Source organism: Saccostrea echinata, unplaced genomic scaffold (assembly GCF_033153115.1).
Source record: "Saccostrea echinata isolate AGI-Se365-2 ecotype Australia unplaced genomic scaffold, CSIRO_AGI_Sech_v1 ptg000010l, whole genome shotgun sequence".
In the NCBI taxonomy this organism is placed as follows: Eukaryota; Metazoa; Mollusca; class Bivalvia; order Ostreida; family Ostreidae; genus Saccostrea; species Saccostrea echinata.
Window position 1 is genome coordinate 11695883 of NW_026889759.1, and position 17209 is coordinate 11713091.

General features: G+C 33.8%; 1 protein-coding gene across 2 annotated transcripts; it reads left to right on the forward strand.

Moving 5' to 3' along the window:
• The first annotated feature begins 816 nt into the window (after positions 1–816).
• LOC133184404 (meiosis regulator and mRNA stability factor 1-like) lies at positions 817–17072 on the forward strand. 2 transcript variants are annotated; one of them, XM_061319467.1, is made up of 23 exons: positions 817–891; positions 1852–1994; positions 2724–2935; positions 3416–3533; positions 3905–4071; positions 5397–5566; positions 7522–7616; positions 7874–8706; positions 8949–9127; positions 9260–9340; positions 9458–9784; positions 9949–10115; positions 10514–10737; positions 10948–11086; positions 11204–11295; positions 11437–11482; positions 11961–12169; positions 12499–12726; positions 12970–13173; positions 14175–14439; positions 14537–14635; positions 14994–15128; positions 15317–17072. In XM_061319467.1, the coding sequence occupies exons 3-23, from the start codon at positions 2738–2740 to the stop codon at positions 15940–15942; spliced, it is 4602 nt and encodes a 1533-aa protein (XP_061175451.1). In that variant the 5' UTR covers positions 817–891; positions 1852–1994; positions 2724–2737; the 3' UTR covers positions 15943–17072. The 2 variants fall into 2 exon arrangements, with proteins under 2 accessions (XP_061175451.1, XP_061175452.1); XM_061319468.1 differs by having other exon boundaries at positions 11961–12163.
• The last annotated feature ends 137 nt before the right edge of the window (positions 17073–17209 follow it).

Here is a 17209-nt window from a genome sequence, read left to right on the forward strand (position 1 = left end):
AGATTAAGGAAACATTCTAAGTACATGGTTATGATGAGCAAGAGTGTCTCTTCCAAAATTGTGAATGTCTTGGCCCCTGGGACATTGACTTTGGTATTAGGAAATCTGTAGTATATAATTGATAATATAATAATATAATTACCTGCAAGTTTTATTGCGGATAACACCTTGCAGAGTTTTATTGCGGATAATACCTTGCAGAGTTGTTGAATTTCTGTCGGAAACTGAGTGTGTGCGGGGATGGGGGGGGGGGGGGGGCTATAATGCTAGAAAAACAAAGGATAAAGGAAGAGCAATATACATGAAGAACAATATATGTGTATACAGTAATACTCATTTAATACGAACACGAATTTAGCGAACTTACGGATATAGCGAAGTTTGTTTGCAATCTCCAACGAAATTCTTAACTATTTCTAATTCAGATTTTTTTTTAAATGGGTGTGTCCCAATGAAGCCTTTACCCCCACCCCCCAAAAAACACGGGAGGGTCATTTATATTCAAAGAAAGCCCCTAGTACCCCCCACCCCCACCCCAAGCTCAGTAGGCCTACAACTCATTAGTAGTCCCTCCAGCCTTACATGTATATATGACGCTGCAGTAAAGAGTCTACGTTATTAGTTTACTCTGATATTTCTTATTCATGTTTTAACTTACGTGCAATTTAAAATTTTTAAAGAGTTATTCAATCGATTGTTGCATGTTTTGCGAACAATGAAACAAGATGTTTCAATAAACTTATTGTATACTTGAAGAATCCAACGGAAGTATAACGCGAATTCACCAAAGAACAACTTAACTCATTTTAACTTTCATAGAACTTCCGGTTTTGTTATTCGTTTGTTTTTTTGAAAGCAGAACTCAATGAATTGGAAAATGTAGTATCAGAGGTAAAACATTTTGTCAGATAATATATTAGTTAAGTTTAGAGTTATCTCAGTTCTGAGAAATAACACAATAACTAATTTTGTTGCTGAATAGCATGGCGAGATATCATGAGTAGGTTGCATAAACAGCACGCAATATTCATGTAGGCCAAGGTCTACGCAATTTCAATTTTATTGATATGCAGGTATCTACATTTTCTTTTCTTTTTTATAATATTATTGAAAAATAGGGATATTAAAGGAAAAAATCTTAAATTTCATTCAGGCTGCTCTAATGTCAAAAGCATGGTTAATTTCTTTATAAAAAGTATATTGTCATATTGATATATATATACTGTGCAGGGCTCTAAACAGACTGGCATATAAAGAAATCAAGAACTGCAGATTTATTAGAACTACAATTAGTTGCATCTATTTTTTGTATTTTAATCAATAACATCTGCAACTGCCAACATTTATTTTGTCATTCAATTCCCAATATAATAAATGTATTGTAGCTTGACAAGTTTTCATAACAATGGATTTTGCTGATAAACAAAAGTTAAGGATTTATTATGTAAATATTGAGGCTTTAATCACTCTTGACAAAAATAAATTAAAACATAATGATACTAAGGCTAAAAGTGTTATGTTAATACATGCTTGGTGAATTATTCTGTTTTGCATCAAGTCTAAATTTAAAGAAAAAAAAACATGTTCACAATTTAAAACAAAATTATCCCACTTTTCTCTGTCACAAAATTTTGACATAAATTGCCGATATACATGCAGAAGATGTTAGAATATCATCAAATTTTGTTGTGATTTGACTATGACACTTCTTCTTTATTTAGATTTATCATACTTATCATGCTTATGTTTTACCAAATTGAATCTGGGATGAATGTTTACAGAGTACTTTTTAATACTTTTTAACAAAGTATGCCTATGAACAATGACTAACCTTTTTGATGATATTTACAGGTTGTTTGGAGTCTGTAGGATGGCCGGTGATGGTGTTGGAGTGAGACTTCATTTCTTAATCCCATCATCACCTGAAGCTCTATAATGAAATTATTCACCACAATCCATCTCATATGCTTTCCACTGCTTTATTTTCGTGTAATGTAAGTACTAACTATGTATTTAAAAATAATTTTTTTAAAGACTGTTGAAATATTTTTACTTTAAAACACTATAGATTTGGAAACCTTTCCTTTAGTACACATGTATGTCAAATTAATGTAGGGAATATCCAGGGGTGTGCAATTAAAAAATTCAAGTACTAGCCCACGGGCTAGTGGCAGCAATAAAGTTACTAGCCCCAAGTAAAAAGTTAAGAGCCCAAATATAGAGGCAAAAATTAAAAACTAATATTGAAAAAAAGTTAATTGTTGAAAAAGTCAGGGTACTTTCTAAAGGTAATTCTTTTTATTAAAATAATTTAATGAGATATCTGCATGTATTTACCATAAACAAAGGAATGGAGGAAATTCGGATTAGGAAAAAAACGATCGGTTTTTGAAGTAAATAAGTCAGGTAGTACTGCAAAATGGATAAGATTATGGAGATTTATGGACAATAGGAGCATGCAGCCTGGAAAATGTTCACTGGTTGGGAATTTAAGAGCAAAAAAATGAGTGAAAATACCGGTTGTGCTTTTCATGTATTACATGTGTAGTTTTAATTTCTACTAGCCCAAGGGGCTACCTCCGTGCAGAAAACCACTAGCCCGACCCCCGAAAATGGTAGCCCCGGGCGTCGGGCGATGCTAATTGCACACCCCTGATATCATGTACATTCACTAAAAGCTTTGTAACCTTTATGAATGCTTTATTATGATTTTCTTTTTTAAGTTCATCACTACAGTATGTCTGGCAATCTCCCACCAATAGGAGTCTTCTGGGACATTGAAAATTGCTCCATTCCCAGATGGAAATCTGCTCTTTCTGTTGTCCAGGTCATCCGAGAATCTCTGTTTACTGACCACAGGGAGGTGGAGTTTATGTGTGTCTGTGACACCAGCAAGGAAAGTAAAGATGTCATCCAGGAACTCAATTTTGCTCAGGTACAATCAAACATATTGAATCAGATTTATACAAACTAAAATACAGTTCAGTACATGTATTTGAGTCCCATGTTTTAGATTTATTTTGTCAGTATCATTAAAGACATGCAGGGGATGACAAATCCCATTGCCCGACGCCCGGGGCTAGTGAATTTTAAAGGTGGGCAAGTGAAATTTTATCAACCACTTGCCCATGGGTAAGTGACTTTAAAAAATTGAATCCTTATGTAAGTCAAAGAAATATAGCTAGACACAGGGGCTTGCATGATCTACTCATTATTTGTCTTCCTATTTTTGAAATATATATAAATATATACAGTATTAGTTTATGGTCATGATGGTGGGGCAAGCAAAAATTCAGGTAGGGCAAGTGAATTTTGACCATGCATTTGCCCTTGGACAAGTGCCTAAAAAAATCTATTTGTCAGCCCCTGACATTAAAATGTATTAAATTCATAATTTTTTTTTTTTTTTTGCCAGATTAATGTTGTTCACATCAATGCCACTAGTAAGAATGCAGCTGATGATAAAATCCGACAGAGTCTGAGACGGTTCGCAGACACACACTCTCCCCCTGCTACTGTGGTGCTGATATCCAGTAAGTAGGCATGCTCTCATATAAGACCTGTATCCTAAAATAAATTTTACTCTCTTCAAATTATGATTTACTGATTGTCAAATATTAATTCAACAGTTTCTATCATTGAGAAAAGTATATGAAATTAAAATTGACTTTAAGTAAGTTTTCTTTGAAATGCATTCAGGAAAAGTACCTTTAATTCACTAAATAGGATATTGGAAACCCTTTGAAAACCCTGAGGGACTATTGACAGATAAATATAACACTGCTTAACCAACTTTTTATTGTTCTGTATATGTAGATAAAAATTGTTGTTAATACTAAAAAAAACTATAGTTAGCACACGTAATAATGAAAATATCTTGTGACTGTTTACATTTTCTTTTCAGCTGATGTAAATTTCGCTGCTGATTTATCTGATTTGAGACACAGAAAAAAATTTGATGTTGTTTTGATACATAGTCGCAAAGTTTCAGAGGCCCTGAAAATATGTGCCACAAAAAACATTGTTTATGAAGAACTTGTAAAAGATATTCCAAAACGCCAAGCAGAAGTTGTGAGTATACATGTATTTTACTTCACAATTTTCTTTGATACATGGATAATTTTTTTATTTTACAATATTTTTATTTTACTTGAATAAGCTGTAAATATATCAATGTTGTTTAAATACTAATGAAAGAATTTTTTTTCAAAACTTGTTGATTCATATTGATTATTTTATCCAGTCTTGTTGAGCCATATAGACCATTTAATCCATATGGATACATCTAGTACAAAATCACAAAATAATTATTTATGATTGCTTCATTGAAGTTCATTCTGTGTACTTGACAAGTACATATGTACAACATCTTTGACTTGCTTTCCAATATTTCATCATTCAAGTGTTAAACAAAAAAAATATGCAACACTCATCCATGACATACCTGTAGCAATGAAATGCCGTGTTTTACATGTACATGAATTTAAATTTATTCATGTATATCTATTGATCGGATCATCATGAATATAGCCTAAGCCAGTTATGAGTGATTGATTTGAAGAGGCACCTTTACCACAACGACAGTTTCTTTTTTTCAAAAGAAAACATAAATTGCATATTATATATATATATATATATATATATATATATATATATATATATATATATATATATATATATATATATATATATATATATATACATATATATATATATCCAAAATTGAAATAAAGTCTCAGTAATCGGATTACAATATTAAACAAATATAAAAAGAAAACACAAGAATCCTCCGTAAGGAGGATTCTTGTGTTTTCTTTTTATATTTGTTTAATATATATATATATATATATATATATACAGCTTGACTTTGGATCTCAAATGCAGATATCTCAAATAACATGGGTATTTTGAAGTGATTTGCAAGTCCCAAGCACTTTTTCTCTTAAGTATTTTACCCTCAATATCTTAAACCCTCTGATTTCTTAAAGTTTTTTTCTTGGTCTCATTGGGTTACAGATAACAAGATTTGACTGTACATATATTTATAATCTGTTGAATATAGCTAGTCATGAGTGATTGATTCAAAGAGGCACCTTCATCAAAATGACAGTTTATTTTTTCAAAAGAAAAACAAATTACATAATCACAATTACTTGAAAATTCCAAATTTATCTACATTTTTTTTTCTACATTTGAATATGGGAGGATAGTTCAATTGTACATTGATTTAAAGCAAATCAATGTAAGTAAATGTATAAATGAAAGTGGACAAAGATCTTTTGTTAGCGAAAAGTAACATGCATAGATGTAGGTATTCAAACAAATATTTTAGAAGTTCAAATGAAAAAAAAGGAGATACTTGAAATATTCCTCATTTGATGCTGCTTATTTAAAAGGTTGAGGATGGAGGATTAGAGTTAGAGGTGACAGGACTGCCTAACAATGTCAGTGAAAAGAAAATCCAGAATCGCTTAAAGAAGTTGTCCGTAAACTGTGGAGGACGAGTCGTCTGTGTCTCCAAGGAAACAGCTGTCTTACGATTCTCATGTCATAATGATGCAGTCAAGTACGTAAATGAATTTTCATTTTACTTCCAGTGTTTTCATTTAAATTTTGATAAAGGGTTCATTCTTGATTAATGGATCAAGAACTAATACACAGCACTTGCTAAAACTACATACAACCTTTCATTGATATTATGCTAGAAAAGCCTTGACATATAGATGATATAGAATCTTTTCATGATGATATTTCAAGAAATAAGTATCATTTACTCATGGTCAAGATCCAGTAAATGAAAGGAGCCTTCAGGTTTCTCAACTTAAGCTTGAGAAATGAATTCGATGCTGAATTATAATATCTTGGTTATATAAGGTTTTATCAGAGAATATTTGTTTGGTAAACACAACAAAGTACATGTAATGTGTTTTAAACTATTGTTTTGAATGAAAAATGAAAAAAAAAAGTCAGCTTTTTCAATAAAACACAAATGAAATGTATTCGAGTTGCCTATTATTTCTTAGAAAAAGGTAACTTGTATATTCTTGACTTCTTCTTTGAAATACTATTAGATTGAATATGGGTATTCATATTCTGATTACTTTTCACATGACTTCAAATTGAATGCCATGAGAATGCTTCATTTTGATAGCTGTAAAGTACTGTACATGAAAAAGTCAGTGATTTAAGTTTGACATCATATAATTGATCTGGCACCAAAAAGTGTCTAAACTTATTTTCTAGATCTTGACATTAACTTGAACAACTTAAACATACATGCATGTGCATGTCCATATACGTATTTGTATTGTGCAGTGATGGTGAATTGCCAATAATCACTATATATTTACATCCACTGAATACTATCTCCTTTATTGTTGTATATCAGTCTGTAAACACCGCTAAGTATATATCACCTCAACAACTTTCTTGAGCAGTGACTCTTCCATCAATGAAACTTACAATGATGTATATCAATAATTCAATATTTAACCTACTTAATCCTACTTTAAGTGATTATTTGCACAGATATAAAAATAAACAATAAAATGTCTTTCTTTGGTTGGAAAAAAATTATGCATTTTTATCTGCAACAGCTGCAACATTAATTCCCATACTAACAACCAAAGAAAGCACTTTTTTTTGTTTAAATGATTATGAAGTTAATTGTATGTTCTTATACAGTATGTTATGTTGTCAATATCCTTCAGTGCTGATATAGTCCTGAGAAACAAGTTACAAGATGCAATTTGTCAGATAAGCAAGCAGAGAGACATTAATAGTTCTGAAACTCAAAAATAAATTTAAAAATAAAAACAAAAAAGAAAATCAAAAAAAATAATGAATGATGAAGAAATAAATTAATAAATAATAAATAAATAAGTAAATAAACAAAGTAAGATTTTACAAGTCATTATGTTTGACTAGTGACATTGGCATGCAGTGGGAACTGTGATACATATTCTTTTAGAAGGATAAGACATATTCTCTTAAAAAAAACAAAGAAATTCAAAATATGTTTGGATATCATATTTTTATTGTGAATGTTTCTGTAAGATTTCAGAAAATATGTAGTTTTGTAAAGTTATATATTTGTATATATAATTTTTTTAATGAAATAAAAAATACCAGCTTAGTCAAACTATCAAAACACCACTTAGTAATTGCTAGAATGGAATGCTTCAAAGTATACAAGCATAATATTTTATAATGGCTAAATATTGTTGGGGAATTTTATAAACACATTGAATTCATAACTCCAAGTATTGAGTATGAACATAAATAACTGTGGTAGAGGAGAATGAGATGCAAGTGTCTGCAGTAAACTACAAATAAAAACCAATTGCTGTAATTGATACAATTTACCCATATTTCTGGATCCACCACAACAGAGTACTAATCAAACACTCTTTTACAAGAGAGACAACTTCCATTAATGTGTAAACATGAACACTTTTAACCAATCAGAATTAAACTCTCTGTAAGTCCTGATCAGTTCTTGTAGCATTGCCTTTCTTTCAGAGCAAGGATTAGAATGGAGGGTGAGGATGTGTATGGAAATAAGATAAAAGTGAACTTTCCTCAAACCTCCAAAAGTAATTCCAACACAAGTAATGGTAAGTCTTTTGGACATTTTACTAGTTTAGCAAAATTAGTGGAAAATTTCATCTTTTTATGTTTTGAGGTAGGGTTATTTTCTCTGATTTTGAAAGTGTTATACTCATTGGATGATTTGAAGTGTGAGGAAAGTTGGTACAAAGAAATTTAGCTTAAAACAATGTGCCAATAGAAGTGATTCTACTAATAATGAAAATTTGAGCTAAATAAAAAATACATCAGTTCCCATTATTTTGTATTTAAAATTGTATTTCAGATTCCAATGAATTGCAATCACAAAAAGTTCCATCTCCAACTTCACAGACAGGATCCAAAAATACAAAGGCTAAGAATAATCAGAGATCAAAATCAGAAGAAAAGAAATCTCCAAAATCAGAAAAGGAAACTAAAAATAAATCTCAGCCAAGGGAAATGGCTACCACTTCCACTGACAAAGATGTAACATCGACAACAACAAGAATACAAAATGTTGTGGATAAATTTTCGAAGGACAACAGAGGGAGTCGCCATGTTCTGATGTTACAGCAGCAGTTGTATCAGGAGGGACAGTGGCAGTCCGAGGAACACCACACTCCCCCTCAACCATTTTACTCCCACTACAATTATTACCATGGCTACCAAAATAGACAAAACTATTCCCATCATCCTCCAGATTACAATAATTACCATGGTTACAATGTCTCCAATAGTTTCTATCACTATGGTTCCCAAAACAATCGTAGCTTCACTTCGTATAGTTCTTATCGAAGCTTATATGAAGGTAACCCACAAAATTTTCGCAGAAATCAGCAAAATGGTTATCCAAATGAATCCTCCATGCATCCAGTGTATGATCACAGAAACAGAGAAAATTATGGAAACTATGAATCAGATAGAGATTTCAATGACAGGAATGTGTACACATTTCAACCAATCACAAGTCCCTCACCTTGTCCCAGTTCTTCTAGCGGTTCCTCTGTGGAGATTGACCAGGGGGACTGGGATTCACTGACCGGACCTGTAGAACTGATGGTTTCTAACCTTGACTACAACATCAGTGCTAAGGAGTGGAGAAAAATCTTGTTTACAACATTTCATCCTCATGTTAGGGTATGTATAAATGTCTAATAAATGAAAGTTATCTGATTATGCCTTCAAAATCAGCTTTATTTATGAGTTACATGATTTAAATTTCATTTGGTGTAAGTTTGATTTATTGATCAATCTGTTGCTGCAAAATGGCTAGTATTATGCTTTTAAAAAAATACATTCTAAAGATCATGAAATGTACAAAAAATGTGTGCAATTTGTTAATTGTCAACTCAGAAATCAAGTATTTATTTTTTTAACAGGTTCTGAATGTTCATGTGAAGACACAGCCAGATAACACAAGTCTAGGAATGGTTAAAGTTCCTAGTATAGAGGAGGCTAGGTTTGCTATCTCACAATTCCACCGCAAAAAGATTGGATACAAACGGATCCATGTGACCTTAAAGAATGAGGATACACAGCGTCCAGCTTCCAGCACCAGGTTTAGAATTCACATGCTTAATAATGATATTTTTCTATTTGAAAGTTGAAAATTTATTGCACGTACATGGTAAGGATGTTTATACTTCTTTATGAGAAAGATTTTACTACATTTTGTTCTCTCTGATTGCAGAATGGAAGCTGTAGCCCTTCTCTCAGAAGCAAAAGGAAATGTTCTGCCATTGTTCAAATTCATTGAACTTTTTGATAAAAGGTAAGAATGTTTAAAACAAAAATATTTGGTAGTAAACTACAAAGGTTATTCATAAATACAAACTTACATTGCAACATTGTAAGATATAATATATTACATGATCATCATTTTATTCAGGTACCACAGGACTATCAGTGTATCAGAGCTGTATAAGATGAGGGACACTATTGAAATCCGAGAGCAGGGAGGGGCAGGGAGGATGGTCTACCTTGCAAACTCCTCCCCTCCTTTGTCCACGACTCCCTGCTCTGAACCTGGGGATGGGGACATGACTGAGATCCTGGAGCAGCCTGTGTGTCTAAAACACTGTCCAGAGGGCTCTGTTGCATACGCAGAGGCTGTCAATAGATGCATGTTGCCCCTAGTCAAAATCCGCTTAAAAACATTTGCTGCAGATGTTCACACCTTGCTGCTTAGTCATGAGGGAAACATGCCACTTATGAGGTTTGTAAATACATGAGCAATTATCCAGTTGCTATTTAATTCTTTTTAAGGCATATAAACAACTTTATAAGAAAAAATTTAAAGGAGAGAAACAATATTACTTTGTAATTTTTACCTTCAAGGTCTGTTTCTATATTTGTTATTCTTTCTGTTGATTGTAATAGTTTTTCTGCCTGCTATGGGGCTGAGTTTTCAGCCATCTCAGAGGTTTTAGAAGGAGGGGTGCCTCTAGAACACCTGATAAGCTGTGTTCCAGGAATTCAGATACAGGTGTCCAGCTCAGGTGTAAAAAAGATACAGTGGGCCGAAAATAAACCTCCATCTCAGATCAGTAAGTATTTAATTCTGATGATCAATTGTTAAGGAGAACTTCTTCATGCCAAGAAATTCTTGTCTTTTTTGGCTTTCTAAACTATCAAAAAATGAATATTTAAAGAAAGAACTTTTGAGCAGCATATATTGCGAATTAAAGAAATTGCACTTTTTGATTGTAGTTTTAAGTTATTATATATCTCACTTATGTAGCTGCTGGGTATTTTTTTTTTATCCCTTTGATTGTGAATAAGCAGACATTCCATTAGATTTCACATATTAATTGTTAATAGTATTACTCCACTTATATTGTGAGGAAGATCTCTATTGTTTTTTTAAATAGGTCAGAAAGTCATCATTACATGGTATTCAAATATTGAAAATTGATACTAACTGGAATTTTGATGCATTTAATAGCAGCTGAACAAAGCAGGACCTGCACCAGCCCCCTCCTGAGCCAGCAATTTAGTCAAATTAGCCGTGAGATGGTGGACCTTTTGAAGCAGTCCCCCCAGTGTCGTATGCCCTGCAGCAAGTTTATTCCCTCCTATCACCACTTCTTTGGCAGGCAGTGTCGTGTGGCAGACTACGGCTACAACAGACTCAAAGATTTGTTTGAAGCCATTCCTCATGTTGTACAGGTAAAATATACAGTGTATGAATGAAATGTGAACCAACATTAAGTTTTGTAACTACATGTAAGGATGTTATAGCTGACATAAGCATTGTGTGTCATAACTTATCATGCAGAATAAACCATTTTAAAAATATTCAAATGAACAGTTCCTTGATTTGGTTTGAAATTCAGTGGACTTTGAATGAAGTTACCAGCTAACTCTTGTCTGTTTTAGGTACTAGGAACAGGGGATAGAAAGATGCTGACACTGAGTCACAAGGCCCAGTTACGACGATTCACATCAGACCTCACCAAAATACTCAAGTCACAGCCAGGCAAACAGTTGTATGCCTCTGCCATTCCTGAGGCCTTTTGTAAGGGTTTTTTTTTTTAACATGTTATGTGCAATTACATTCAAAGAAACATTTCAATGTTTTAGATCATCTTTATGTAAAGTTTATTTCTTCATTATTTGTTGCTTTCCAATCCAGCTCTGGCATTCAATAAGAGGTTTGATGTGGCTGAATATGGAATGGCTTACTTGGATGATCTGTTGTCTGAGCTTCCAGCAACTTCTATTGTGGTAGGTTAGCCCTGTAGGTCTAGAGCATAATGATCAACTACATCAAGTATCTTGTAAATTTCTGTTTGCTGTGAAGTTAAATCGCCAAATTAATTCACTAATGTAGATTATTGTTTCATTTGTGTGTACTGTATGATGCAGGTTTCAAATGAAGGGAAGGAATGCACTGTCACTCTCCCAAGAAAAGGTATGTAGTTTAATAGAAAGGCAAAAAATTAAATTTATGTTAAAAAATTTCAAAAATTTTTGTAACCCAATTTTTCTCAATTTTATGTGTTAATTTAGAAGGGAAAATCATTAATGGGGATGGAAACGCAACATTCTTCTTTTACACTGTGTACATAGACAATTTTTTTTTTTACAATCATGAAATTTCAACCGAGTTCTTCAGTAAATATAAAATATTCCTTTTTATATCTTAATATATCTTATGTGTGTTTTTAGCCTCCCTTTAAGAAAAAAAAAACTTACGTTCCAGTCCAAAAATTATGAATCACAAGTTACAGGCAGTCTTGTGTGCCTGACAGTATTAAAATTGCTATGAATTATTTTATAGCAAATTTCAAAGTCCTCACTATAGAAATGTTGCATTCAGGAATATATTGAATATACTACATTGCGAAGGAACTAGGATCCACACATAAAATTTCATTTTTATTTATTAGACCAGAGTCCTGAGGAGATAGAAAGAACTAAACAGTTTGCATTAGAAGTGGTGGACCTTCTGAAGCACAACCCCCAATGTAGGATGCCATTCAATAAGTTCATCCCAGCCTATCACCATCACTTTGGTAGACAATGCAGAGTGTCAGATTATGGCTTTAGTAAACTTCTAGATCTATTTGAAGCTATCCCACATGTTTTAGAGGTAAGTGTCGGGAGTATGATGGCTGAGATGAAAAAAAACCTCACTGCTCAATGACTATAAGTTTCAAGCACAGGTCTAAATTTGCATCCTTTGGGGTAGTTGATGGTGTTCCAGTATGAACAATTCTTGAAGGGCTGAAGAAAAAAAACCAAGCAACCAGATATTTTTATATTCATTGATTTTTTTTTTTTTTATACTTCACATCATTTTGTTTGGAAATTTAGATATAGGATATTAGTCTACAAGAGTTCCATTAGATTTTTATCTATTTCTAACAAATTGTAAGCTACTATTGATTTTTTAATTGGGTTATTACAAGTAATACCTGTTTACAGATTGAGGAGGAAGGTGAGGAAAGGTTGATCTACCTGACAGAACCTGAGCTTCGTAAGATCCTGGCTGAACAGATCATCGGTCTTTTAAAAGCCCAGAAAAATGAATGTGTAGCCCTCCATCATCTAATGTCAGCCTTCACCTGTCACTATGGCTTTAACATCCCACTACATGATTTTGGAGTGGACTGTGAAGAAGACCTCCTCAATAAGCTGAAACATGTTGTCAAGGTACATACTCATACAACCTGGTGTTTAAAAGTAAATTACTGTTTCAAATTTAAACTATATTGTATGCAGTTATATGTTTTCAAAAAGTTGATGATCATGTATCTTTTGACTTGTTCATATGAAATATGAAAATCATTTAAAAAGCAAATTGAAATTGAAGTTGTCACTTGCAACTGTGTCCAAATTTAGTATGACTAAATCTAGTTCAACAATTTAATGAATATTATTCCTCAACTATTGTAGGTGGAGATGGTGAATCGCTGTAAGTATGTGATGTTGACAGATCGCAATACCATTCCTCCATTAGCCAAGCAGGTACTTCAATTGTTGATGGATCAGAGTGGTGGAAGTCTTCCCCTGATGGAGCTCTGTAGTCGCTATCTGTCCACACATGGTACTGAGTGTAACATCAAACAGATCAAAGAGGAATTACTAGATTATGTGCAGGTGGGTATATTCTAGAAAACATACTTAAACAGTTTCATTTTTAGCTCACCTGAGCTGAAAGCTCAAGTGAGCTTTTCTGATCACCCGTTGTCCGTCGTCCGTCCGTCTGTCCGTCTGTCCGTCCGTCTGTAAACTTTTCACATTTTCAACTTCTTCTCAAGAACCACTGGGCCAATTTTAACCAAACTTGGTACAAAGTATTCTTGGGTGAAGGGGAGTGTAAATTGTTAAAATAAAGGGCCAAGTCCCCTTCAAAGGGGAGATAATCAAGAAAAGACAAAAATAGGGTGGGGTCATTAAAAAATCTTCTTCTCAAGAACCACTGGGCCAGAAAAGCTGAAACTTATGTGGAAGCATCCTGGGATAGTGTAGATTCTAAATTGTAAAAATCATGACCCCCGGGGGTAGGGCGGGGCCACAATAGGGAATCCAAGTTTTACAATGAAATATATAAGAAAAAATCTTTAAAAATCTTCTTCTCAAGAACCACTGGGCCAGAAAAGCTGAAACTTATTTGGAAGCATCCTGGGGTAGTGTAGATTCTAAATTGTAAAAATCATGACCCCCGGGGGTAGGGCGGGGCCACAATAGGGAATCCAAGTTTTACATTGAAATATATAAGAAAAATCTTTAAAAATCTTCTTCTCAAGAACCACTGGACCAATAAAGCTGAAACTTATTTGGAAGCATCCTGGGGTAGTGCAGATTCTAAATTGTTCAGATCATGACCCCCGGGGGTAGGGCGGAGCCACAATAGGTATATTAAAAGGGGGAGAATCTGGTAAAGAACAGCATGGCCAAAGTTACTCAGGTGAGCGGTGTGGCCCATGGGCCTCTTGTTAAAAGGATTTTGTTATGATTTAAGGAGCTTAAGATCTAAACTGGATAAGATTTTAAATAAAATTCTCACAGATTTATCTATCCTAATTGCTGTTGCATTCAGAGAGATTCTTTTGTTAAGAGTTACCTCCCTTTTAGCTATTTTTTATTGCTGCATACAGGTGACAGGGGATGATGAGTCAGAGGTCATCAGTCTGACCGCCCTACAGATTTTTGCCAGGGACACTCGTATCCTACTACATAAGCACACACAGATAGCTGTGTCTCACTTTGACACAGCCTTCAGGGAGAACTTTGGAATTGAGATCAAGCCTGCTTTGTATGGCTGTCCCACTATTGAGGCACTACTTCAGGCAATTCCACATATTGTGACTTTTGGAGGGAAAGGCCAGAGGAAATTTGTACAGCTTGCAGATGAATTTTCAGGTAAGTTTCATTGATTTTTATCCTTCAGTCTTTTCGAACTGCACATGTCAAAAAGATTTTTTTGATGAAGACAATCATGCATAAATTTTTTCAACAGGGAGTATGTCACCAATCTCTGGCCTCGTCAGATTGTCACCATCTGCAGATTCTGATACTCAGTCTAGTGATTCAGGAGTTACAGATACACATCCAGAAGGTTAATACAAAGGAAAAAACAGTTCTTAATGGGCTTCATTAAAATTGTGCAAATACCTATTAGGGACTAAAATGGAGTATCCTTTATTCTTGTCATAAACAATTTTATTTTCAATTTTTAAATAGCAAGAGAGTTAATCGTCATGAGTGTTTGATTCCTGACTTTATTTACTACGGCCAGGTTTACATTCTCTTTAGATCATCTTTATGTTCAGTAAGAATCCCATGAAATCTTACTTCTCTGGGAATAATAGATACAATTACTGATTTCTCTGGATTGGATGTGACCTTTTTGGTGCAAAGTTAAATTTTATCATCACACAAGGTTTGCTTTAACAGTTTTGTGCTATATCTTTCAGTGGAGGACATTATGAAGCATTCATCAGGACCTGCAGTAGATCTGCTGGGTGCCCCAGTTCCTTCAGCCATTCCCTCCCCTGATCTGCGTCCTGTTGCAAGACAATTAGATCTCATGAAGTTTGAAAGTGTTACAGGTATTTACACTGGAAACATTCAGAATATTTATCAATTCCACAATTATTTTAAAAGGCATTTTTTTCTTCCTTTGATAAAAGTTTCTTCTCTGTGAAAAGGTATGACGTTTAATAAATCAAAAGTAGATCTCTATTACTGAGAAAAATTTGGAATATTAAATTTCATTTAAAGTAACTTTTAAACTCAGATATAACAGAGAAAATATGGAGTCTAAGTGAGGAAGAAAAGAAGGGACAGAAGACCCCTCTTTGTAGGACACCAACATCTGAGCTCCTACAGCTGGCTGCCCAATGTTTAATCTCAAGACCTCCCTCCACCGAGCCTGGATCTAAAGAGGAGAAAAAGTCTGCCAGTCAAGAGTTACTCGACTTAATCAAGGGCAGTGGATGGTGGAAAATTAATGGGAATGAGATTGACCAATTTAAGAAGAACCTGTCAGAGGAAACAAAAGGTGCTGATAAATCTAGTCCATCTGTTTCAGCAGATAAGCCAAGGAGAGAGGATGCTGAGAGAAATGGTAAGGATCTGAAGTACCAGTCATCCCCTCTACAAGAGTTGGCTGCTAAACAGATTTTACAGGCCCTCCACTTGCCACCCAAAAATCTGGGCAAGGGAAAGCTGGAGCATACCTGTGCTGCTTCTGAGGAAATGTCATATGACGAGATGTTTCGACATGATTTGCCTCTTGAGACCAGCTCCATCAAATCAGATTCCAGCACTCTGAGTGACAAGTCTGAATCGCCAAAGAAATCCCCTCGCAAGCCCCGAATTGCAGCCAAGTTCACAGTCCCTATGGACTTGGGGTCTCAGTGACACTGTTAGAATTGTGTATCTTGTACACATCTGATAAATTTTCGTTGCAGTTGGCTTGCATGTTTTGTGTTTGCTTAGTTTTGTGATCCAAAAAATGGAAGTTGTTACAGTTTTATTTTTCTAACAAATGATTTTTTTTCAGTTAAGCAACTGATGTGAGAAATTGAAGATATAATTTTCTGTGATGAACAGTGTTGAATTTACTATTGTGTTACCAAATTGAATATATATAGAGAACTATGACCATTACAATTCTATATTGTAACATCCAGTTTTTGATTCATTAGAAATAATGTTGTGATAAAATGTGATCATGTTTGTATAAGAAGACCTCTTATATAATATTAATGGAAGAAGGTCTTAATTAAGAAATTGCAGGGGGGAAAGCTCAGTGAGGGAAATATTGACTTCAGTGTTTTCTGCTTTAATAGTAAAAGTTGCATCATTTTTTTTAATGGACTGAATCTGAAAGAATTTATGATTTTGTAGGCAGATAACTGGAATCAGTTTTTCTCTCACTGATTATTTTTACAAGACCAGGCTGACACAGGGTGAATTTCCTGTAGTCTGGTTTAATTGGTGACTTGTTAATTTGTAATAGATCAGTTAGTATCAATGTCAAAAAGTGAAGGTTTATTTAAACCTTATAGATTTTATGACCTTATGAATTGTTACATTATGACATCTACATTCTGATTCAAGAGCTTGTGTAAGATCAGATTGTTTGACAGAGAAATGATTCTTAGGAAGTTTTGTGCACTTGTAATTGGAGTTTGTACATTATATACATTGGACAGAATGCTATATAGTGTAGCAGAGGGCTTGTTTTGCATTAGAGAATGTGCAACTTTGTCAGCAGTACATCTGCAGTATAGTTTATACTATGAATATATTGGAACTAATTATCAGTACATGTGATATGTACATTGTTCAATGTTCCATAGCAACAATACTATATGCACAAATCAGGTTAGGCTGATGGAAAGTTTGTATTAACAGAACAGCTGGCAAAATATAAATACATGCTTTATTTCTTTATCAGTTGAATGTTTAAAAATGCCATGATTTTTCTGCTTTTTTGGACAATGCAATTCTCTCTCACAAATTGTGAAATAAATATGTGCACTTTCTTTTGTTTGTGTTTATGTATGAATATCAGAGTTACTGCCCTTGATAGAGCAATCCATTATATCCCTGTACATGTAGGTTGCACAACAGTATTAAATTTTGCTATATATTCTTACCAAAAATGTGCAACTTTGAGTAG

Excerpts from the sequence above, each read along its gene's own strand:
- LOC133184404 (XM_061319467.1), top strand. The coding sequence starts at position 2,738 with ATGTCTGGCAATCTCCCACCAATAGGAGTCTTCTGGGACATTGAAAAT. Across the intron at positions 12,170-12,498 it reads CACATGTTTTAGAGGTAAGT|ATTGAGGAGGAAGGTGAGGA; the intron begins GTCGGGAGTATG and ends ACCTGTTTACAG. Across the intron at positions 15,129-15,316 it reads GAAGTTTGAAAGTGTTACAG|ATATAACAGAGAAAATATGG; the intron begins GTATTTACACTG and ends TTTTAAACTCAG.